We start from the raw sequence: 24,755 nt of genomic DNA, 5'->3' as shown, positions 1-24,755 counted from the left end.
GGACTGAATTTGATGCCTTAAAAAATTAAAATTTGAATAAATAATATGAACACTTCAATCTGTTTTTGATCAGGTATCTGCCATTACCGATACATACGATGACCTGGGTATCATCGATGCTGATGGCGTCAGTCTGTCCCCCTGCACACCTGATAACTTCAGCCAGCAGGATGGCCTCTCATCTGGAGCTACATCACCTTCTATCACCATCACCATGGCAACATCTGACCAGCCATCTACCGTACCGCATATCTTGGTTAAAAGACCCAGCTCAGCTCCCGGGATCAGGAGCGATGAAGGGCATTCATCGCTAAGACTGTCAGCTGAAGAATGTAATGGTGGCGGTGGTAGTAGACAGTCGTCTGCTAGAGGTCGGAGACCAGTTTCAGCAAGGAGAGCAGCTTCACCTCAACCCAGGAGGCCCACATCACCAAGGTAACATCAAATATACTGATTGGTTTATATCATTATTACTGGTTTATGATATTACTCCATCTTTACCTGTAATACATAAGTACAAGTAAACTTGCATAAGGGCAACCTAACATAGGTTGAATATTCACCAAATTCAAAGCAATTTTTTTTTTTTACCAGATTATGCAAAATGTGTGTTATATACCGTAACTCTTCTCAGTCAAAATTTCACATGAGTAAAACAGATTTCTGTGGTTCTTAAAGATTTGACTAAAGAAAAGTTACATGTATTTGAATTAAGAGCACTTAACATTTTAGTAATAAACCTCATTATAAATGCATTTTTCAGTATATCATGTTTTAAATTAGTTTATATATTTCCATGCTAGCAATATATCCATTAATTGATTTCATCTCCCACCAGACCTACATCTCCGAGGTTTACTAGACCCATGTCTCCTAGAAGTAAACAGAGAGGATCACAGTGGGAAGGTAGACCTGTCCCTGCATTTGGACATTCAAACCCTGTAAGTCAGAAATTTACATTAAAAAAAGTAAGCGTGTGGCAATATTTCATTTTTTGTTTTTTTTTGCTTTCGGTGTTTGTATGTGTCTGTCAGAAATGATGTAGGTTATTAGGAATATAATGTTTCCTAAAAATTGTACCCTAATTGCAGTTATGTGAAAGTATATGGTTTCTTTCCCGAGATGCATAGGGATGCCATTGCAATCAAATACTACACTGCTTTTGAAAAACGTGCCATCCACTTCATTGTATAGCCAGTTCATAGATGAAATCTCCAAATTGTATATAAATGCCACTTGTACTAAAATTTGCAACCTATTATTACAAGTACTAGATATTTTCATGTGAAAGTTCATACTTTATCACCATATTCCATGATGCACCTGTGGAATCATTCTCCTTGAAGAGAGTGAACACAATTTAATCCTAAAACATGTTAAACAATGTTTAAAGTGACCTTTTCAAAGATACCCAAAAGGTTTGTTTATTTTTCCCATTAAAAATATGGTGAATATGAGGAGTAATGCCGTATTTGCATTGCAGGAGTGTGTTAATGTTTCATTAAAATGTATTGTCATTAATATTTGCAAAGATAGTAAGAAATTCCTAATATGCTCTCACTATGACTGTTATGATACTGTTTCTTTTATAGGAGGCTGAATATGAATCATATCAGAAGCAACAAGAAGCTAAGAACTCGGTTCAGATCCAGAAGCTTTTCAATAAATCCTCAACCAAGGAAGCTAAGAAAAGACACAGTCAAGCTGAGAGGGCAAGGCAGGAGAAAATGGGAAGGGAAGCATTTGAATCAGAAAGGTAAGTTGGTTTTTCTTTAAGAAATTTACTAATTATGTGTATTGTTTTTGTCTCGCCTGCATAGCAGAGCGAGACTATAGGCGCCGCTTTTCCGACGGCGGTGGCGGCGGCGTCAACATCAAATCTTAACCTAACGTTAAGTTTTTTAAATGACATCATAACTTAGAAAGTATATGGACCTAATCGCTAGAGGGTATTCATTTGTCTCGCAATCTACTATGGTCAACAAGGAAATTCGTGATCACTCGTGATAGAGTATGTTATCAGATAATTTTCGTCACTTGATAAAGAGTTGCAGCGGCACTCGAAAGCTCGTGAACTTGTAAGCTAGTGAACACTTTTTGCGAGAGTGATCACGAATTTCCTAGAAAGCCAGTGAACACTTTTTGCGAGAGTGATCACGAATTTCCTTGTTGACCATAGTAGATTGCGAGACAAATGAATACCCTCGAGCGATTATTTCAATCCGCAATAATGAACCTATTTAGTATATGGACCTAGTTCATGAAACTTGGACATAAGGTTAATCAAGTATTACTGAACATCCTGACTGAGTTTCAGGTCACATGACTAAGGTCAAAGGTCATTTAGGGTCAATGAACTTAGACCATGTTGGGAGAATTATTTTCAAAATATTAACCGAAGGTTAAGTTTTTGAAATGACATCATAACTTAAAAAAGTATATGGACCTAGTTCATGAAACTTAGGCATAAGGTTAATCAAGTATTAGTGAACATCCTGCTTGAGTTTCAGGTCACATGACCATGGTCAAAGGTCATTTAGGGTCAATGAACTTTGGTCAAGTTGGGGGTATTTGTTGAATTACTATCATAACTTTAAAAATTTATGGATCTAGTTCATTAAACTTGGACATAAGGTTAATCAAGTATTAGTGTACATCCTTCCTGAGTTTCAGGTCACATGACCAAGGTCAATGGTCATTTAGGGTCAATGAACTTTGGCCAAGTTGGGGGTATTTGTTGAATTACCTTCATAACTTTGAAAATTTATGGATCTAGTTCATGAAACTTAGACATTAGGTTAATCAAGTACCACTGAATATCCTGTGCGAGTTTCAGGTCACATGACCATGGTCAATGGTCATTTAAGGTCAATGAACTTTGGCCGTGTTGGGGGTCTTTGTTAAATTACCATCCTAACTCTGAAGGTTTATGGATCTAGTTCATAAAACTTGGACATAAGAGTAATCGAGTATCACTGAACATCCTGTACGAGTTTCAGGTCACATGATCATGGTCAAAGGTCATTTAAGGTCAATGAACTTTGGCCGTGTTGGGGGTATTTGTTGAATTACCATTCTAACTCTGAAGGTTTATGGATCTATTTCATAAAACTTGAGATATAAGAGTAATCAAGTATCACTGAACATCCCCTGTGAGTTTCAGGTCACAAAACCAAGGTCAAAGGTCAGTTAAGGTCAATAAACTTAGGCCATGTTGCGGTAATTGTTGAATTGCCATCATAACTTTGAAAGTTTATGGATAGAGTGAATGAAATGTGGACATGGGTGTAGTTGACAAGTCTTAAGGCACAGTTCAAATGTCATCTATGGTCAATGAACGTGGTATTATGTCATTATATGAATGGTGTTTTTGTGAATGATTATCTAACAGTAGTTTTCAAAGTTAGCACTGCTGCTATATTAAATCGCGTAATGCAGGCGAGACTGCCAGAGGCGTTCCACTTGTTAATATTTTGTGCCTGATCAGGATAGGATTATATTTTGTTGGTCCTTTTTATGCAATAACTAAAAAAGACAACCTTAGAGAAATGAATTTTGGATTTGTTGATAGATTTATCACTGTGGATGATAATTGCAGTAGAGTTTGTGTCATTGAGACACAGGTCACAGAGGTCAATTCAAATAGTCTGTGCCATTGAATATCATAGAAGAGGTATATAGTCAGTGTTTTATAAATGCTGTGAATCTTAATCATTATAATGATCGCGATCTTCTTCATCATCACCATCCTCATTCATCATCACCATCATCATTATCATCATCATCATCACCATCATCACCAACACCATTAGCATCATGATCATCATCATCACCATCATCATCACTATCATCATCACCATCATCATCACCATCATCACCATCATCATCACCACCATCATCATCACCATCATCATCACAATCATCATCATCACCATCACCATCATCACTATCATCGTCATCATCATCACCATCATCTTCATCACCAACACCATTAGCATCATCATCATGAGCATCATCATCATCTTATCCCTATTTGTCACAGTTTTATCCACAATGGTTGAACATCTCTAACACCAAATTGATTGATCTTGTATTCTGAAGTTGGTATAAAATCATAGAATCAATGCTTTTAAACCTGACTTCAACCCTATTGCTTTTCTTATTGGAATGAATCTGTTCAAATCTTTTGTGTAATTATCTAGATGTAGGGCTTTAGAGGCGCAGATATTTTTTGACGTCTTGCAACGTTGTTTCAAAGAGACAAAATATTAAAACTTATTTTTAACGTGCATGCCTATGAAAACCATCCAATATTGAAAATATTGGACGAAATGAATATTTTGCCCCTCCCACAAGCTTATCATTGGTTAATAAATGATTGTGCGCATGAAGCAATTGTTACGTCACAATGAAATTGCATTGCATATTCGTTGCCAGGAGGTGTGGTAAAGGAGCGTCAATTTATTGAATTCAAATGCGCTTGCACTATAATATGCTAGCGCATCTTTAATATTACAGAGATTTCTCTTTTTTAAATGACCATACTCAGGCGCCATGCTTATGATTTACAGGATTGCCATAATCGATTGTTACTAAAAACATTTTTTTTTTTTCATTACTTTATGTTTAGCTTTGTGGGGGTATCTAAATAATAATAATATTGGATGACCAATTTTCGTGGGATGTGTTGAAAAATTGTTACTGCTGGAGAACAATATTGGATTCTTCTCCGACTCATCCAATATTGTTCTTCAGCTCGTACAATATTTCTTCGCATCCCACTCAAGGCCATCCAATATTCTCTAAATATTTTTTATTGCACTTGAAATCAAATTCTCAAATGATGATTGTATGTTTGATTGAAGAACTGCTATTTTGTTTCACATACAGAGCATACCTTGAACATTTATGGAGGAGAGAGGTGGCCCTGTATAAGCGAGATGATATCACCTTTAAGAACTTTGAGAAAGAGTACATGTTGGATAAACTCAACAGAAGTAAACTAAGACAAGAGAAACGTAACATGCTACTCCAAGAGTAAGTCAAACTTCTCTATTATGCACTCTTCATTTTATCTGCTCCATAATAGAGTTAAGCTGATTATATGGCTATAATTTGTATGTTGACATCATGTTTGGGCATTTTTTCCACAAACTCTTTGGCATAAAATCAGTGGCAAATATACATATTTTAAAGCAAAAATCATTATGGAAACAATGGCATCATCAATAAAATAGATTCACATTGAGATTCAAAACTTGGAACAAAACATCTAATCTTGGTTAAAATTCTAATGTGTCTCTTTTTTCTGTTTAATTTGTTCAGACAAGCAGCTGAAAATAGACGTCAAATGGCCCTGCTCAAGAGGATAGGACCAAGCGTTGATATTCATGAGTAAGTTTTCCATTCATTTGGTCGTATCTTATGTATCAAATGTTCATACTCACTATGAAATTTATTGATGGGATGGACACACCACCATTATCATCAGACTACAGGATGAGATAATGCCAAGTTTGATGTCATTTGATGTCAAACAAGATTAATAACTTTCTTGACTTTGTTGTATGCATTGTTTGAAATATATGAAAAGAGAAGAGCATGCCATTCACATGAGCACATAAATGTTATCGAAAATGTATCTCACTAGCTATCATTGTTTCTTTTGTCTGTCTTAGGTGCTTTTAATATAAAGTCTTTTGATCCTCCCCTCAATAAAAAGGGGGACCGTCCATTTAAGATAACAAATACAGGATGAATTATAACATTATAATGGACATCAAGTGTTTGTATGTATATATGGTATTTCAAATGATTCTGGGAGACATTAGTAACTGCTCAGTTATTACCAAAATAAGCAAGTAAAGTGCCCATGTGTGCTTACATGTGTTGGTATTTTTCAACATAATCATTTTTTTATGTAATATTAACAAAATTATTTTCTCAATATCTCTTCAATTTTAAAGGTTATTCAATGCCCAGTCTCGAGGTGTTTCTAAAGCTGTAATGAAGAGAGCAGCTATCAGTATACAAAGGTAAGAAGTCTTTGGTATAAAGGTGTTTGTAAAATTACACATGAGTTAAAGCCACCGCACACCTTACGATTGGTCTGTGACCCGATTTTGGAATAAAACGCAGTAGAATTTGATGCTAATATTGAAACATGGAACATCTTACTGTGTAATGTTCTAAATCATAGTACGAATACCTATGTTCAAATTTGTGACTATGCTATCATCCTTATTAGAATAAAAGTGAATTTAATATCTAGTCCTAATGACGTCAAAACAATCGTACGATTGGCTATGATTTTAACTAATTTGGCCTTTACTCCAAAATAAAGGCTTGCAATTTGTTCCAAAATGGGATCGTGGACCAGTTTTAAAGAGTGCGATGGCACACCTTATGAGACTATAAGAAGTTCTTTTATTAAATAAGAACCTCTCGATTATTCCCTGGGTCCATCTTATTTATTTTTTTTTTTTTTTTTATGTGTTTCTAACCCTGGCTTGGATTTGATTTGATTTGATTTGATTTATTTATTTCTGTTTCACAATTGTACATAATATGATAAACATAACATAACAAGGTCGAAAATACTACAAGACAAAATATAATATATATAACATAATCATAGATTTAAGGAACACAATTCAGTAAATAAAGATATCTCAAATGACATTTGTATTTAAAAGTAAAACGGAGGGACTTGCCGAAAAAAAGCAAAGCTTGTACAAGAGACAAGCCCCTATCTTAGTTACATTACAAAATTACAACAAATAAATATTGGGTCTTAATAATAATTTTGTTTAAAAATAAATACAAACAATTTTTGTGCACTTGACAAAAACGTAACTGATGGATCGTGTGAGAAAAAATTATTATAAGAGAGGGGGAGGAGAGGGGGAGGTGAGGGGGGAAGACGGGAGGAACAGAGGAGTGCAGTACACTAAGTAGATAGAAAGAAGAAGGCGGGAAGCAGGAGCAGGTACTTTGGCTAATGATATTGATAGTTGCAAAATATTTAAATCAAACTTAATTGATCTAAAATTCCTGTCTCGTAACTACACAAATTGAGATCAATCATAATTTGAGTTTAGGCTGAATCTACGGAAACTGTTACAATGGGGCCATGGTGGGTCTTTCTTAAAGCTCTTTGTAAGTTACAAGCGACATTATGAACAACTGGTGATACTTTCTTGTGGAAAGTGGTACACACCATATTTCCATTGCGGTTGGTTTAATTCCTAAGAAAGGGTCACGAGTCATTCGTAACTTAAAAACAATTTTATGAAACACCCACTTGTTGTGTATTATGCAAGTGGGACTGAATTCATTTCTTGAAATGCTCTTGAAACGATGGCAATAAGTGCCTTGAGCACTATTTATTACCCATTGGAAATCAGCAGGACAGTTTCTGAAGTTTGAGGTGTTTTTAACTGATTTGATCTTCTATGAACACATGATGATTTCCCCAGAACTGATGCCACTTTATCCATTTTCGCCTGTTTCTGTATTGAAAAAAAAAATCACATTTTTGTCTCACCTGCATAGCAGAGTGAGACTATAGGCGCCGCTTTTCCAACGGCGGCAGCGGCGTCAACACCAAATCTTAACCGAAGGTTAAGTTTTTGAAATGTCATCATAACCTAGTTCATGAAAGTTGGACATAAGGTTTAATTAAGAATTACTGAACATCCTGCATGAGTTTCACGTCACATGACCAAGGTCAAAGGTCATTTAGGGTCAATGAACTTTGGCCGAATTGGGGGTATCTGTTGAATTACCATCATAACTTTGAAAGTTTATGGATCTGATTCATGAAACTTGGACATAATAGTAATCAAGTATCACTGAACATCTTGTGCAAGTTTCAGGTCACATGATTAAGGTCAAAGGTCATTTAGGGTCATTGAACTTTGGCCAAATTGGGGGTGTTTGTTGAATTACCATCATAACTTTGAAAGTATATTGGTCTAGTTCATAAAACTTGGACATAAGAGTAATCAAGTATCACTGAACATCCTGTGCGCATTTCAGGTCACATGACCAAGGTCAAAGGTCAATGAACTTTGGCCATAATGGGGGTATCTGTTGAATTACCATCATAACTTTGAACGTTTATGGATCTGACTCATGAAACTTGGACTTAAGAGTAATCAAGTATCACTGAACATCCTGTGCGAGTTTTAGGTCACATGTTCAAGGTCAAAGGTCATGTAAGGTCAATGAATTTTGGCCATGTTGGGGGTATTTGTTGAATTACCATCATATCTCTGTAAGTGTATTAGTCTAGTTCATAAAACGTGGACATAAGAGTAACCAAGTATCACTGAACATCTTGTGCGAGTTATAGTAGTTTTCAAAGTCAGCACTGCTGCTATATTGAATCGCGTGATGCAGGTGAGACCGCCATAGGCATTCCACTTGTTTAATTTATCAACTGATTTACTTTCCAGGTTTGTCAGAGGAATGATTATCAGAAAAATGCTTGCCAAGGTGAAGGAAAAGGTAAGTAATACACTAATGATGATTAGCTCTATCAAAGATGAAATATTAATTAAGACATATCTTACTCATTGAAATTGTAAGTGTATCATGTTTTCCTCCTTCAATTTGACCCTAATTAATAGCTTTTGTTTGTTTCTTTTCCAAAAAAGCAAGTATTATTTCATCCAATCCACTCTTTAATCTACATGTATTGTTATTCATTCAACATTGGTTAAAGGTATATACATTTAGTCTACTCCTAACCTTTCCCCATTACTTCTCCCTCTGTATACTGTTCTTTTTGTATCCCCTTTTCAATATTATACATTAGTATACTTTTTTTTTTTTTTTTTTTACTGTTTTGCTTGTTTGTTTACTGAAATTTTACTCTGTACAAATTCATGTAATTCAGCCTTTGGCTGCTAATTGAATTTTTATCACAATAAATACCATTTATCTATCGATCTTAATCTATCTAACAATCTCAGCTATTGACACCATCTACAACAAAGCCCTAACTTTTTGCAGGGAAAACTGAAGGCATTAATAATGATATTTTTTATGAATTTACAAAGGTGTTTATAAATATCATGAACACATATATTATACAAATAATTTACAGGTCAGAGTGTGTTTAGTCGAAAGCAGGGCCCTCGCTAGCTTTGTGTTATTCCACACAACATTGTGAATACCAGAGATGACTACTTCATCGCTAAATCATAACAATAAACCTATGCATTATTTGGTTTTTTTTAAAGAGGTCAGTATTCTGAATGTTTAGTATAACTTTCTTTTGAACTCGTAGAAATGTTCATGCATTGCAAAGGCTACATGTAGGTCACTACCAGATATATATTAAGACATCACAAGCATAGCAATCGGCGCTTGATGTGCCATGTTGTTGAAGAGATGTTTATTCTTTTTCTCTCTTTTGTTCAGAGTCGCATCCATGCTGGTTCTTTCAAGTCTTTCATCAAGTACTACTACAGTTTAATGAAGAAGATTGCTAGATGGCATGGCGTCAAGAAACCTAGGATACATCTAGACCTCTGGCAGATGGAAGAATTCATGGATAAAAAGAAATGTAAGTCACTGAGTATGACAATTGACAACCAATACATATTTCATTGTTACTGCAGCTATTGAAATGCTGGATTTTTTTAATATCACATCCTTTTTAGCTTGTGGTTTTGTAGTATGTGTTGTGTTATTTTACATTATGTTTTATTTATCTCAATGAGGTAATTAAAAATAAAACGCCTTTTAGCTGCATGGTAATTCCATATAGAAATGAACATGTACAGGTAAAAAAATTAAGGAGTGACAATAATGATACTGCTTATCATAATTACTGTAACAAATTATTACAAAATTTTGGAGATAAAATAAAATCTGGTTAAACCCTAGTATTGTTTCCATTAAAAGGCAAAAATTATTTATTTTTAATGATAATATGTAGAGTAAAACTAGCATCTGTATCATCAAACTTCATAATCTTCTTCATCATCATCGTAATCACCATCATCATCACCACCACCATCATCATCATCCCCATCATCATCACCACCATCATCAACCATTATTTTTTATAATGATCATCATCATCACCATCATTAACATAGTCCTCTTTAATAATCTTACTTTCATTATATCCTAATAGATTATGAATACATCTTTTCCAAACGGATCCACCCTGAGACTCAGATGCCTGCCAAGGATCTCCCTTCTTATCTCAAGGAATGTGATCATCATCCTTCTCAAAGAGAGATTAACAACGCCATACTAGGAGCAACCAAAAGTGAGTTCAGTAATATGCTAATCATTGATGTCAAGACCGAATAGAGTGTGGTAGTGGACTATGAAATGAACTTTCCCTGTCTGCCCAAGCAGTGACGGATACAGGCTGGGGCATGAGTCTGCAGGAACAGACCCTGATTGAAACTTTGATCATGGGTCTCCACGCAAAGACTAGCACATACAAAACTTGCTGTTTCAATTTAGGCATTAATAGGCTGCACATTCAGACCCTTAACTCGAGTGAAGAGTTTGCACAGCAGACTACTGGGGTGCCATGGACATGTGCTCACTTTATATTTGAGAATCAGCCATTGATAGTACATATTGTCTTCTGTACACCTATCATTTTCAAATTGGCTCTTTGCTCTCCCCTATTTCAAATCCTGGACTCGCCACTAGTGAATATTTCTGTTTTTATTGAAATTATTGTCTATTTTCTTGCAATATCAGTTTTCTTCAGATTTTTCCCATTTATAGATGGTTCATATCTTGGAGGACATCAAAAGTCAGGTGTCATCTAGCAAAGATATCTGCTACATGTCAAAATTTACTTTTATTTATTTCTATTTCTATAGAAAATGATTTGAGTGAGTTAAACAAGATTTGACATTTTCTGTATATTCTATGGTTTTAAAAGAAGCTCTATCAAAATGAAATACAAATAAAATTTAGTAAATGGAATTTCTCCTTGGTAGTCAAATTGGTCTCATAGCATCAAATTTTTGCTCTCTGTGTCATGTGATAAAATATTCTTTTATATTTGAGTGTGAAGTGATGTTTTTGAGGTTTCCCCTCACTGTTGGCATTCCTTTCCTATCCCTGTTTTCCACAGAGGATTTCACTAAGCCCAACCTAATGCTGAAAGAGAGAGAAGTGTCTGAGATTGTCTTCATGATCTACGTCCCAAGAGGAACTGGTCTGGAAGCCAAGAATGTCCGCAAATCAACCTGGCTCAATCCACTGGTAGACGGGGAGGAAGCAAGGAAAATGATGGGTAAATATCATTCTTGTTGATTTATCACTAGGATCTTGTGCCTCATTTGTTCTAGAAATCTTGCTATGGTACAGTTATTCTTAAATATCTGATCAATGAATTGTCAAAGTGACTAGAAATATCAGAAATGGTATTATTGCCCTAATCTAATTTCAGATAAATGAATAATTTGGAATAAGGCATAATTTGTGTTTGAGGTTGATGACAAGCATTGATCTAGAGAAGTTTGGCCCAGTCTCCTAAAAGTGTTTTGTCATCAATTACAAAAAAGTAACAGTTTGAAACAAAATTTGATTCTCAGGGTGAAATTTTATAAGAGTGTAATAGTAGCTTTCCAATTGCCATTGATGTTTTATGAGAACATCCAACCCTGGTCTGCTGTAGCTTACTGATGGCAATACACTGTACAATGAATTTTACATTCACAGATTGTTTGCTGTTTCATAGCAAAGTGTTTGCATGAAAGGTTTATATACAGCTGAGGCCAAAAGGTTACATACACCCATGGAATTCAGCGACATTTGTTCGCTTGCCAAACATTGTAAAATTTACTCAAAAATCTTCAGAAATATGAATACTACCATGACGAATTTGGTATCAAATGAAAGAGCGTATTAAGCTCTTTCACATGATTGGGATGCTGTTGGGATTAAAGTATATTTCAGGTGGAATTTTCTTTGAAGAAAAAAGTAATATTCGTGCCAAATGTATTCTATTGTTTTTTTTCAAACATGGTTTCATAAAAATATATAAATGTCAAATCTATGATTTATATTACATTTCCTATCATGATATGTCACCAATGAACAAAAAAGTGTAATCTGAAATGTTTGTGTTAAGAACTAACTAGCACAAATATGAAATATTTTGTCAAGTTTTTGTTTTTAATTTGTCTATATGAAGATTTTTGGGGGAAAAATAACACCTAAATATTTTTCAGCTCCTGATGACAAAGCAATATGATAAAGGGGCATGACAAACTCATTTGTTTGATATCAAATTCATCATGATAATAATAATGATAGCCAATTTTTATAAAGCGCTTTTCCCTGAATGGCTCAAAGCGCGTTACAGCATATTATTACCCCGGTCATTGGATTCATTTCAATCCCGCACGAAAAGTGCACAATTTCCACTCCCTGGGGAGCATTCCTTGCATTCATCGCAGCCTCATTATGGCGCTGGCAAAATCAAACATACAATATCTCTACCGGGTACCCATTTAGCACCTGGGTCGAGAGTGGCAAAGTGTGGATTAACGCCTTGCCAGAGGACGCTAGACCGCGGTGGGATTCGAACACACGACCCTCTGTTTACAAGGCGAGAGTCGGAACCACTACACCACGGCTCTTCCACATAGCATAAATACTTTACAAGATACAGTAAATTTTATGATGTTTGGCAAGTGTTAACTTTTCTTTGAATTTCCTGGGTGTATGTAAACCTTTAGGCTCAACTGTATATGCATGTATGGCCTAAATCCACTTGATTCATTTTTGTATTTAGTCTAGTTGCCAGGTGTACACAGTAATGACCACTTGGGTCAATTATCACTTTGTTGAATTACAATTTGATCGCAGGGCAATTCCATAAACTATTTCCCCTATATGTGAGGGCTTCCTGAAATGATTTCTTTCTAGTTCATAAAAAAAATACAATGCTCAGAGCAGTTTTAGCAGTTCACAAAATGAAGCAAAAGTGGAGAAAATGGGGGTCGTAGATTATTTTATGGAAGTGTCCCTTAACCGACTAAAGATGCACTGAGGGGTCCATTGTAGAAAGTGTTAATTGGTTAAAAATCAAGTTTTGTTTTTGGAGTTTGATTTCAACTCTTTCTGCAATGGGCCCCTGGGACCAGATCCGCTAATCAGGGTTGGACATGCTAGATAGATATAAGACAAAATGGTCATCAGATAAAGTGGTTGTAAACAAAATAAAGTTAGAGCTATTGAAGTTAGACTGAATGAAAATTAATTGTGGTTATAGTATACAAATAATGCACGTAAGCACGTGCATTCAGGGCCAAATAATTAACGATGTGCGAGAAGAGAATATATATATACCGCACCGAGGTCCGCAGGACCTAGTGCGGTATATCCATTTGGTGAGTCGAGCACAGAGTTCATTATTTAGGTCCTCTATGCACAAGAATGCACGCATTGTTTGTTTTATACACCCCCCCCCCCCTCCCCCATGTTACTGAGTTGCCCGGAATGCTATAATTGATCTAAATTATAGACAATTCCAGACCTTGCACTATCCTGCACTCTGACGTCAGAGTGCAGGATAGTGCATTTTGGATGCCATAGTGCAATTCGCTGAATATCATGTGGTCCTATTTGGACCAATCAGATTACAGAACATTCTTGGGAGTTGTACAATACGAGTTAGTGTTCCTGTTCCAGCTGGCATATTCTCTGACTTCGGTTTCAAATCTCTATGATTTTTACAGGGACTGATGAAGTAAAAAATGTGGAGCTCTCCAAGTCACTGCAGCTGGTCTTCAACTCGATGCAAGAACGCAAAGAACAGAAGATGTACGAAGATAGGATTAGAAAGAGAGAAGAAGAAAAGAAGAGGCTGGAGATGGAGGAGCAAGAAAAAGAGAGGGAGGAACAAGAGAAGAAGCTGATTGATGGTGAAGGAAAAGAAGAGGGGGAAACAGTTGAGAAAAAGGAGAAAGAGAATGAAAGTGAGGTGAAGGAGTCTTGTAATGAGAAGGAATGAAAGAGCAATAAGGAAATTAACAGAGAGAGATTGGCAGACCGCGTCAGATACCCTTCTCATATATGCTAGCTTTTTATATAAAAGATATGAAATTTGCAACTATTTTATGTATATGCTCTTTTCAGTGCCATGTATGAAGCAGGGTCTAATGAATTGAACAGAACTTTCCTTCCATTTCATGCTTATTACCAGATAAGACCATAGAAAATTACTGCAATAAATGAAACTGCACTACCGGTATACTGATCTTATATTACTGGCCAGTATCCAATTCAGTATCCAAGTCAGAAAATTAAGTATTTTATTTAGAATTTTGCTTAGTTTTATATTTGATCGTACATATATAACATATATAGACAATCTGGAAATCTCATTGGCAGGTAAATGTTTTTGTTCAGTCATTCTGAGCTGTGCAGAATTATAAAGAACTTGGGTGCATAAGTTACGCATAATTCAGAATAACAATCTGATATCACAATTTTCCTCATGAAGTATTTGGTTTACTTGAGTAAAATGCTTAGTATTGAACTGAATATGAAATAAGTAAATTACCGGTACCGGAACTTAAAAGTAAAATGCTTGCTTTAAATATCTAAATTCTGAAATGAATACCAACCCCAATCTTCACTATTATGCTGAATAAGACCTGGCAAAGGTATAATGTACAGAATTTCAGTGTACCGGATTCTATTTCTCAGACAATATTTTGTAAAAGCAGGTTTATTGCAATGTATAAGTCTCTTCCAGAATTCACATTGGGATACACCAAGGGTGTTCAAGCATGTGAAGGCTTTAGGATGAAGGTGCTTAATGGCTCCATATTTTAAGTAGTACAGTCTTGACCAAATCTGATATGCTGAAAAATATATTTTGTACAATGTGGCCATGGATGTTGCATTGTCCAATAAGGTGAAATTTTGTATTTTTCAAAGAGGTTTAATATTCTTATCTTGAAAACAGTAACGGATGTGAAGATTCAGTTTTAATTTTCATCCTATATTTTTGGTATTTGTGATTGAATACAACAGTACAATATTTGATGAATGTGAGATACAATGTAGGTAAATTTGAATAATGAAGTAACTTGTACCAATGGTCTTTCAGATATGTAAAATGCATGAATATATAGTAAGGATAAATTTGTCATCATGGACACATTTTGAGACTTTGTTTTATTTTGTATATTTATGTATCATGAAATGAAATTGACTTAGATTTGCCAAGAGTGCTTCAGAAAACATCCAGTCTATCAAAATGAATCCATCCAATTTTTAAATTATTCATACCAAAAGTTTTTCTTTATTTATTCAAATCCGTCCATGATTACAGAAATTATGGCAAATTATGTTTTACAAGGTTACATAAAAAATCTTTATTATTATGCAAACCATTTTTTGTGTGTGTATTGAAGTCTTCTTGTGGAAGGGTTAGATTAATAATAATAAAGATGCCTATTTGTAAAAGAGCAATTCCATAAAACAGTCAACCGTTTTGTATATCATATTCCAATTGTTAACTTCATGAACTTCTTAAACCATAACTTAAGACCATTACAACTTTAAAATGAACTTTAAAACTAGGAAAATATAGGTCTTTCATATGAGGTCGGATGTACTTAATGAAATTGCTCTCTCTGTATGCAAAATCACTTTTACAAACAAATAAACACCTTGAACGTTTATATAATGTACCTTTTATATGCTTTTTACAAATTCTGTATGTATATTTCTGTATTGGCTCTATATACAATGTATTTCAATGTATACCATGTAATATATATTATGGAAAACTTTGTAATACTGTAGAAATTTGTGCTAGAACAGAATGTGTGCAGTGGAATAATATAAAGTAGTCATATATGTTAAATTAATGCAATAGTATTTTGTACTTTTGTTAATACATGTATATTCATTCATAATCATGTAGCCCTAAATATTATTTTCATATTCAGAGTAGCTCTACTCTCAATTTACACTATCCATTCCATTGCTTGTAAATAATATGCTGATAATTCTTGAAACAGTTGTTTATTGTGAGATCTTTTGTAAGAAAATAAATGATAATTTATGACCTTAAAGTGCTTCCTTGTTTTGTTTTTTTTAGTTAGATTATCCATTGACATCAATATGGGATAGAACTGTTACTTTTCTTATATAGCAGTAACCATATTTGGCGTTGATGATATCCTTTGGAGTAATTAGTCTATGTACCACCACATGACCCAACATAACATTGCTGTGATGCTGCTGATGAAGAAAGTGTTATAATGTGGCTATAAATTTGATCACCAAGTGGCCTGGGGGGTTTCATTACCATTTATGTTCGGCAAGTTGTTGGAACTGATATCTTTCCTTGATTTTGATTGGCTGAGAAGCACTGTTACTATGGTAATTGCTGAATAAAACACACCTTGTCAGGTAAAATGTCCGACAATTCCTTGCTTCCCGGGTTACCCAGTACAATTCAGTGTTAGGTCCCAGAGTGTCTCCGCCGAGACAGAGTCACTTGTGTCCAGAATGAGCAGAGACAACCAGCATACCTGGCTCCCATTGCATGAAAGTTACCATTATAGTAACTTTGCCATCCACTGGTAACTACCATGGTAACAATGCTAATCAGCCAATCAGAATCAAGGATTCCCTGAAAGATACCATTGGATGGCATAGTTACTATAATGGTAACTTTCATGTAACAGGACCCATAACAGAGCAAATGAAATAAATTATTCATACCACCCATCCCCTACCCACAAGCTAGGTTTCAAAAGAACATACATGTAATTGTGTCTTCTTAAAATTGCATCAAACTTAAATAATCACTACTAATCAAGAAACTGACATTTGCAGAATTTCTTTATATGAATCAATAGGCACTTTCAAAAAATGATAGCAAGATAACAACCACATACACATGCATAGAAATGAATACAGGTAACTCTGCACAAGTTGAATCTTTTGGGACCAAAGACATCTGTTCGACTTAGGAGAAATTTGACTTAGAAGAGATATATAACATGTTTTTAATAATCTGGTATAAAAAATTACTTTGACTTGGGTATAATATTTGACTTCTGGATGGTCAACAGGCAGAGTTACCTATACTATAGAGGTCAGGGTTGAGCAAGTTACTTGAGAGTCGCACATAAATGTCGACCTGTATATGATATGTAATGCGCAATCTTATTGATTAATACACAGTATTGCATGTCCTTTTAGAATGATCTGACAAATGCAGTTATCTTTGTGAAAAGCCCCCTGTTCAAACTTCTCCTGAGCTATAACTTCTTTTCTTTGGGTTAAGCATTTCAATCCCATGTATACACAAGAGGTCATCAGTTCAACCCCCATAATATAAACTAAGGTAGTGCTCCTTTTCACACAGTAATTATGAATGGAACATCACATGTAGTAGAAAGTCAATTTTTCTACTTTCAAAACTTACCTAACCAAGATAAGTTCTGGTTACTGAGAAAAGACAAGTTTAATCATGAAAAATTATCAAACTGTCCATGTACATCCTTTACTGCACAGCTCATAAATAAAGAGTGAATCACTGAATACCTGGGGACAAATAAGTTTTGTATAACTTGATGCCTACTTCCAATTAAGGTATGATGTAACTTTTTGAAATTTTATTTTTGCGGTGTACTTTCAAAACAATTGGAAATTTCCTTTTGCAGGGACAATGTTCAAATGCAATAGAAAATACTAAATTCTGCCAATATGAAAGATGTGTGGCACTTCATGAACAATTTGACACCAATCTGTTGACATCCTTTTCATAAAGACCTGCAACTGTTGTAACTGTGCCATTACGGCAACTACCATCGTTTCCATGGTAGTTGCCATAATCGCAAAATTTCAATAATTGTATCTCTTTAAGAAATGGGGCCCCAGGCGTTGGATTTTCTAATTCAAATATCGACCGACTTTCTTAGATGTCATTACCTTGACTATTTCACATATAAAGTCATATGATGGCATATTTATCATTAAAAAATGTAATGAAGTGACATGGTTCTTTATTACACAGGGATGCCAGTTTTCAGGCAAAAGCCTGAAGTCAGGCTCTGGCAGTTTATTTTCAGGCCATAGTTTTAGCATTTTTGTGTACAAAATATTGTATTCTAGGTGATTTTCAGGCCCTCTGATCAATTCCAACTGGCATCCCTAATTACACTATTATGGTCGAGTCAATCTCAGAAATGAAAATATGATTGATTGTAATAGTCTTAATTGCAAAATTTATCTGTTCCAATGGTAAAAAAAAACCATAATACTCTTTATTTATAGAGGTAAAGAATATATTGCTAATGTCAGTCACTTTTTATGTGCCCTGAGGATGAACACTGATTTCATTCATGATTTATGCATAATGAAACTAATCACTTTTTGTAAGATATCACACACTTAATTTAATAGCACTTGAAGAAAGATCTGTAGATTATTGCAGTTGCTGATGAATTCATCATAGAATTCTCATCAAAGACTCCTTTCTTGCCAAACCTAAAAATGGAAAAATAAAGAAGAAAATAGTAACTTATCAGATAAGAGTGTTTCATTACATGAACAGTTAAGATTAGTGCTAGATGATGCAATGGTCTGTTAATCTGGTCATATATTCATGAGAATAATTGTTGATCTTTTTCTGAACCCACAGCAAAACATTCTCTTTTAAAAAAAACATTGGGAATAGATGTCTCTATGACCAGCTCACCAACATTATTGTGCACAAATTCAGTTGGAAATGAGGCATCTAAACAAAATGTTGAAGTTTTGGTTACAAGCAGGGTGCTACATAAGCACTTGCCCGATTGCCCGGGGCAAGTAAAAGTTAGAGTCAGGCAAGTATTTTGAAGTAAAGACCAAAACTACTTGCCCGAATTGGGCAAGCAAAATTCTCACAGTAGAATGACCACAATTAGGGTCGATATGATATGATATTGACCCTAATTTTGGTCATGGCAGGCAAGATAAAATCACTTTAAAAAAAGAAATGCAATAACAAGGTAGATCAGTTCATGTCAAAAGAGAGAAAAAGGTCAATGGTTTAAATAACCGCAAAACTTTCCTTTGAAGAGGTAAAACCTTTTCTATTCAAGGATTTTTTTCGGGCAAGTGAAATAGATTTTTGGGCAAGTATATTCCAACTATTTAAAAATTTACTTGCCCGACCAGGCAAGTGCTTCTAAAAACTCATGAAGCACTCTGGACTCACAAGGCAACAACAATTTATTGATCAATAACATTCTTTAAAACATTTTTAAAAAATTGACATAATTCAGTATAACCCATGATGAAATAATAAAATTTGTAAAACCTATTTTAGGACCCATATCATAAAGACTAACAGCTATAATTACTTGGCCATTATGCCAACCATGGTAAAAGGACTCAGTACACAATCGATATCAAGGTTAACATGGTATTTGGCTGCTATTACTCAACATTTATTTTGCTTATATAGTTTGCCACTGCATTTTAGTGTTTTTCACTACTTTGTCTTATCCTTAATTGTATTCATGTCTAAATTTTGTTATGACACTGTTATAAATTTGTCACATTGCAATGCACTTTAATGTCATACTACGATTATGTTCATGGGTTAGTTTTGTAAATTATTTTGACTTTACAATAAATGCAGAAACTCCTGCCAAAAAAAAAAAAAAAATTACAATAGCAATGTTACTATAGTTGTAACTCTTTATGAAACTGGCCCCTCTTAGGCGTTTCATAAAGCTGTTCATAAAGTTACACATGACTTTAAGCACGACTGGAACATGTTCTTAGGTGCTAAACCAGCTAAATTTGGATAAATCATTTAGCACTAGACAGTGTTACCAGTCACGCATAAAGTAATTCATAACTTCTGATTGTGAAAAAAAGCACAACAGGGGCCCGTTTCATAAATGACTTGCAACTGTTGTACCTTTGCCATTATGGCAACTACCATGGAAACCTTGATTATGATTGGCTGCTAAGCCCTGTTTCCATGGTAGTTGCAATTATGGCAAAGTTACAACAGTTGCAAGTCCTTTATGAAACGGGCCCCAGGATCGACCTATGATAGTAATCTTTACCTTCTTTGCTGCTCTATGAAGGATAGAGTGCCTTGCAGCCAGTATATCAACATCTTTGTCATATCCACCTCCTATAACAGCTACACAGGGGATTCCTCTCTGGATGACTTCATTCATCACCCAATGATCTCGCCTGAATAGACCTGCACGGGGCAAGAATATGTGATCTTCAAATAAAGTCTACACAATAAGCTGATAATAGAATATAATTTTTCAGATCGCCTCTCACAATAAAGTAATAATAATAATAATAATAATAAACAGTTCTTGTATAGCGCATATCACAATTATGAATAATGTCTCTATGCGCTTCCAAAGGACTTGGATATTATTACCCCAGCTGTAGCTTGGCAGCCGTAATTACTAAGATTACAGCGCACACGCATTTCAAGGAATAAATTCCTGCTAGGTACCCATTCACCTCACCTGGGTTGAGTGCAGCACAATGTGGATAAATTCCTTGCCGAAGGAAATTACGCCATGGCTGGGATTTGAACCCACGACCCTCTGTTTCAAAGTCCGGAGACTGATCCACTGGGCCACAACGCTCCAAGTAGACAGATGTAAAAAAAAAAAAAAGTTTTTATACATTTCTGGAAACAAAAGTGCCTCAAATTATCATTTACCATTCACAAGAGATAAGTAGAGGTCATAAAATTATTAACTCATGTCTTCAGACTTTTCCATTTTCCTCTAATCATGGATGAGCACACAAGTCTTACAGTATTGTATAGATATTGCTGGTAATCTTCTTGTCAGATATATTACCTTATTGCGATAACATAGTTGACAGATTTTTTGTAAAAGATTCACTGCTGCAATTTGATGCAAGTTGCAGAAAGCAAAGCATGTAAAAATTCCCTGCATATGTCAACCTAAGAAGCTACTTGGCAATCAAATGCAGGATTTTAGTCATTCATACCAGTAACTTTGTGATAACAAGGTTAGTGAAACTGGGCCCTTGTTCCTTTTCTTACCCTGATCAGTCAACTCTAAATGTCCTAAAGCATCATCCTTATGTGGATCAACGCCAGCATCGAAGAACACCAAGCCGGGACGGAATTTAGTCAAGACTGGTGGAACGTGGTCTTGGATGATCCTCATGTATTCATCATCCCCTGTCCCCGGGTCTACAGAGACATCAAGGTCACTCTGTTGCTTCTTGACTGGGTAATTCTTGCCACAGTGAACAGAGAGGGTGAACACATTAGGATCCTCCTGGAAGATAAGAGCTGTGCCATCACCCTGGAAAAGATGAAGATATGAATGATAGAGAAGTTACTTTCGCTATTTAATGAAGAGAAGACACCATGTCGACATTTCAATAGACAAAAGGAGATCCCCATGTTTTAAGATCTACACTTCTACAGATACATCAAGGTCACTCTAATATTTCTTGATCAGTTGACTCGTACCAGAATAAAAAGACAAAGTGAAACAAACATCTTGAACAATAGGAGCTTGACATATCACCTACCGTAAACAAGATGCCACCTCAAAGTTTCAAATATCCAATGTTTTTTAAGAAGAAGACAATAGTTCATCTAAAAACCAGTAAATCTATTCACATCACTGTCACTGAAATACATCCATTTGTGAGCTTAGATGTTTATTTACTAGGATTTTAATGATGAAGGCACAGAAAACTCTTGTCTAACAAGATACATGTATCTTCATCTATTCCTAGGTGTCACTTGGTGTACACCAATTGTTATTGTCAAAACCCTGTTAACCATCTTCATTCCTATCAACCAAGAGTCTGGTCAAGAGGGAGAAAGAAATCCCTGCTCCATGTTCAGAGAAGCCATGGTGTGTACCCCCTCCTACAATACATACCAAACCCATCTCTAGCAAACTAGCAATATATGCCCAGGACTCACCTGATGCACATCCAGGTCAATTATCAACACCCTATCAACCATCTTCCTGTGAACCAGAAGCCTTGATGCAACAGCCATGTCATTAAGAAGACAGAACCCTGCTCCATGACCAGGGAAGGCATGGTGAGTGCCCCCTCCTGTACTACACACAAGTCCTCTTCCTAGAGCAAGCTCAGCTCCAAGGATTGTGCCACCTACAGCATCAAAACAGAAACAGGAAATTTTGAGATTCCAATGAGTCTTTATAAGTCTTTCCAAAAAGTCAAAGACACTTTGACCATGTCTTCCAACTGAAATCCCCCCTCATTGTCTTTTCACTTTTAATTCCTCGACTATTTGGTTTGTAATCCATAAGCTGAAACAAGGGGATTGACTAAAACACAAAGCTGGTTTCTACGGAAGATTCAGAAAAAAGTGACTCAATATGTTTTTGAACAAGGTCCTTGGGATCCTTAGAATATCCTTAGAATTTCCTTTTAAGAGCAAACATCACCTTGTTATGAGGAACATAGGGAACATATTTCATCTTGTTTTATGAAGTATATAGGGAACATTCTGCTGTGATTTCAAACTTGCGTAACAATCCAGTTACTTAGTTTTAGAACATCGGGCTCCTAAATTCAGGTTCAACGTAAAGCCACTTTTGTATGCTAATTATGAAAGCAGTAATCATGCCACCTACCCTTCAAAATAAAAAAGTTTTCTTTTAAGCAATGATCCAAATCCAATGTTTATATTTGTGATATATGTAAAACCAAATGTGTCATTTCATACACCAGTTAAACAGTTCCTTTTTTCACTTCAAGCATCCCAGGTAAGGTGTTTTTTATGGCAACCGCGACCCTTTCCCATATGGCCATGCCCAATATATCTCTGTATGCCTGTGATTGGTACTTACCCGTTTCATATCGACATCTCGACACAAGCCCCTCATTCCATACAAAACCAGTCACTCGTTGCTCCTTTTGACTTGTCTTGCCTTCAAAGAATTTGTCAATATACTCCTCAGTGTGAACAAGAACCAGCTCATCTTTGATAACGTGAACAGGGCTACTGATCTGTTTCTTTGATATAACCCCATCATGAAGAAGAACATCTACATAATTGAGATACAGAGTAATAGCAAGAGTCAAGTAGAAGAGCTATTAAGTACTATTCTTTTAGTGTGATTTTTTTTAATGAATATCTTCTTGTATACAGCGCTTGATGGTTAAGCTCTTAAAGCATTGGACCTGCGAGGGGGGCACTCACATAAATTGGTGGTACCGGGATGTGCTGCTTTGATGACCTCCTTTTTCAGACCTAATTTTCAGTTCTGTAGATACTCTGAATGATAAAAGTTCCAATCAGAAGTCACCCCGCCCTGCCCCGATCGCAAGACCCCGTTACAAAACATCTCAGTTCCCCAGCCCTGCCCAAATTGTCTAGCGCAAGCACCGCATGCGAGAGCTGCACGCACAGCTTCACAGCTCCCTTCATAAGTTGCCGCTATAGCAGCTCCATGAACGGCTAGTGCCCAAATATACATGCACAGCACTTGCATGCACCATACCTACAGTACTGCACTCCCATTCTGTAGACCTCGTTTTTCACACACCGCAGTATATATTTAGTTCCCAAGACCCTGTATTTTATCCTTAAAGTCAGTTCCTTAGACCCAAATTTCAGGGTTTCGTTAGACACACCCCCATCAAAATATAATTTGAGTGCCCCCCCCCCCCCCCACCGGCAGTGTACGTGTTAGTCAATGAAAACATTTGAAACATAAAGCTGATGCCCTTCCTCATAAATTTGTCATTACCAAGTTGCCCAAGATGACTAGAGTTATTGTTGCATTCAATGAGATTCATTTTCTTCAATGATTTAAAAAATACTGAACTTAAACAGGAACTATGACATATTGGCATTATTGACATTTGCTCCAATGGAAAATCTGCATAATGTATTACTCCAAACCTACATGTATGTAACCTATGCCAAACGTGAAACTTTAACCATCAACAATACTCTTAGCTATTGTCATGGTTGCAAACTTCATGTTACAACTAAAACAATTAAAAGAAAAACATGCATGATCACCTTTCAGTTTGTTGAACTTTCTCATCTGGAAGCGATGACCTGGAGGTAGATAAGACTCATAGCCATCATGATGCACTATGGGTAAGCCAGGAGCAGAGCTAATATGAGGAATCTCCTTGTCTTTTCTGTTTGTATTGAAGACCACTGAGGCTGCGGTAAACTTTGGTCCATCATGGATCTGCAATGAAAATTAAGACTAATTTAATATGTCAAATGTCTGAACAACCAGACACACTTTTAACAACTAGCTGAAAGAATGAAAAATCAAGTATCTCTTTTCATTCTGTATCTTTGTAAAGGGCACTAAAATTGTCATCAAATAAATTGTAAAAAGATTGGATAGCAAAATCAACACATTGGTGTGACAAAGCTATATTCTATAGTTTTCAAACATGGTGGGATAGCTCACCCTCCTTAAGGCCCGTTTACACCGCATCCGGCACGGCGACCGTGCACGGCATTCCGGCACGGCATACGGCACGCCGTGCTGTTTTCCAGTTTCCACTGCCCCACGGCACGGCAATAAAGCCGTGCACGGATCCCGTCTAGCAGGCAAAAACCGTCCAATGTACCCATGAAAACCCAAGGCAAAGAAGCCTGCTTCAGGCGTGGCAAGAAGTAATTTTTAAGGATTTTCGTGTATCTATGTCCCATGTATAAATTAATCTTGTCTTGAATTCCACCAAGAAGCATCAATCTGACGGACTGC

The 24,755-nt window shown here is 35.8% G+C and overlaps 2 protein-coding genes across 4 annotated transcripts in view; one reads left to right on the top strand and one right to left on the bottom strand.

The window, feature by feature from the left end:
- The window catches only part of LOC129261025 (uncharacterized), a 48,258-nt gene extending 32,176 nt beyond the window's left edge, over positions 1-16,082 (top strand). For all 3 annotated transcript variants that reach the window (XM_054899061.2, XM_054899062.2, XM_054899059.2), the window contains 11 exons: positions 74-435; positions 839-941; positions 1,593-1,756; positions 4,891-5,037; positions 5,326-5,394; positions 5,967-6,035; positions 8,460-8,511; positions 9,430-9,574; positions 10,151-10,288; positions 11,120-11,281; positions 13,734-16,082. In XM_054899061.2, coding sequence (XP_054755036.2) covers positions 74-435; positions 839-941; positions 1,593-1,756; positions 4,891-5,037; positions 5,326-5,394; positions 5,967-6,035; positions 8,460-8,511; positions 9,430-9,574; positions 10,151-10,288; positions 11,120-11,281; positions 13,734-14,008 — 1,686 coding nt within the window. In that variant the 3' untranslated portion in view covers positions 14,009-16,082. The remainder of the gene's footprint in view (positions 1-73; positions 436-838; positions 942-1,592; positions 1,757-4,890; positions 5,038-5,325; positions 5,395-5,966; positions 6,036-8,459; positions 8,512-9,429; positions 9,575-10,150; positions 10,289-11,119; positions 11,282-13,733) is intronic.
- Positions 16,083-16,842: 760 nt separating this feature from the next.
- LOC129261026 (uncharacterized protein SYNPCC7002_A1628-like) overlaps positions 16,843-24,755 on the bottom strand; it is a 17,413-nt gene continuing 9,500 nt past the window's right edge. Inside the window, exons 2-7 of the mRNA XM_054899063.2 lie at positions 24,047-24,224; positions 22,866-23,063; positions 21,968-22,161; positions 21,065-21,332; positions 20,088-20,230; positions 16,843-18,513 (exon numbers count right to left, since the gene is read on the bottom strand). Of these exons, the coding sequence (XP_054755038.2) occupies positions 18,490-18,513; positions 20,088-20,230; positions 21,065-21,332; positions 21,968-22,161; positions 22,866-23,063; positions 24,047-24,224 (1,005 nt within the window). The 3' untranslated portion in view covers positions 16,843-18,489. The remainder of the gene's footprint in view (positions 18,514-20,087; positions 20,231-21,064; positions 21,333-21,967; positions 22,162-22,865; positions 23,064-24,046; positions 24,225-24,755) is intronic.

Source organism: Lytechinus pictus, unplaced genomic scaffold, assembly GCF_037042905.1.
Source record: "Lytechinus pictus isolate F3 Inbred unplaced genomic scaffold, Lp3.0 scaffold_19, whole genome shotgun sequence".
Classification (NCBI taxonomy): Eukaryota; Metazoa; Echinodermata; class Echinoidea; order Temnopleuroida; family Toxopneustidae; genus Lytechinus; species Lytechinus pictus.
The sequence above is the reverse complement of the archived record's forward strand: the minus strand, read 5'-3'. Positions and strand labels throughout refer to the sequence as shown.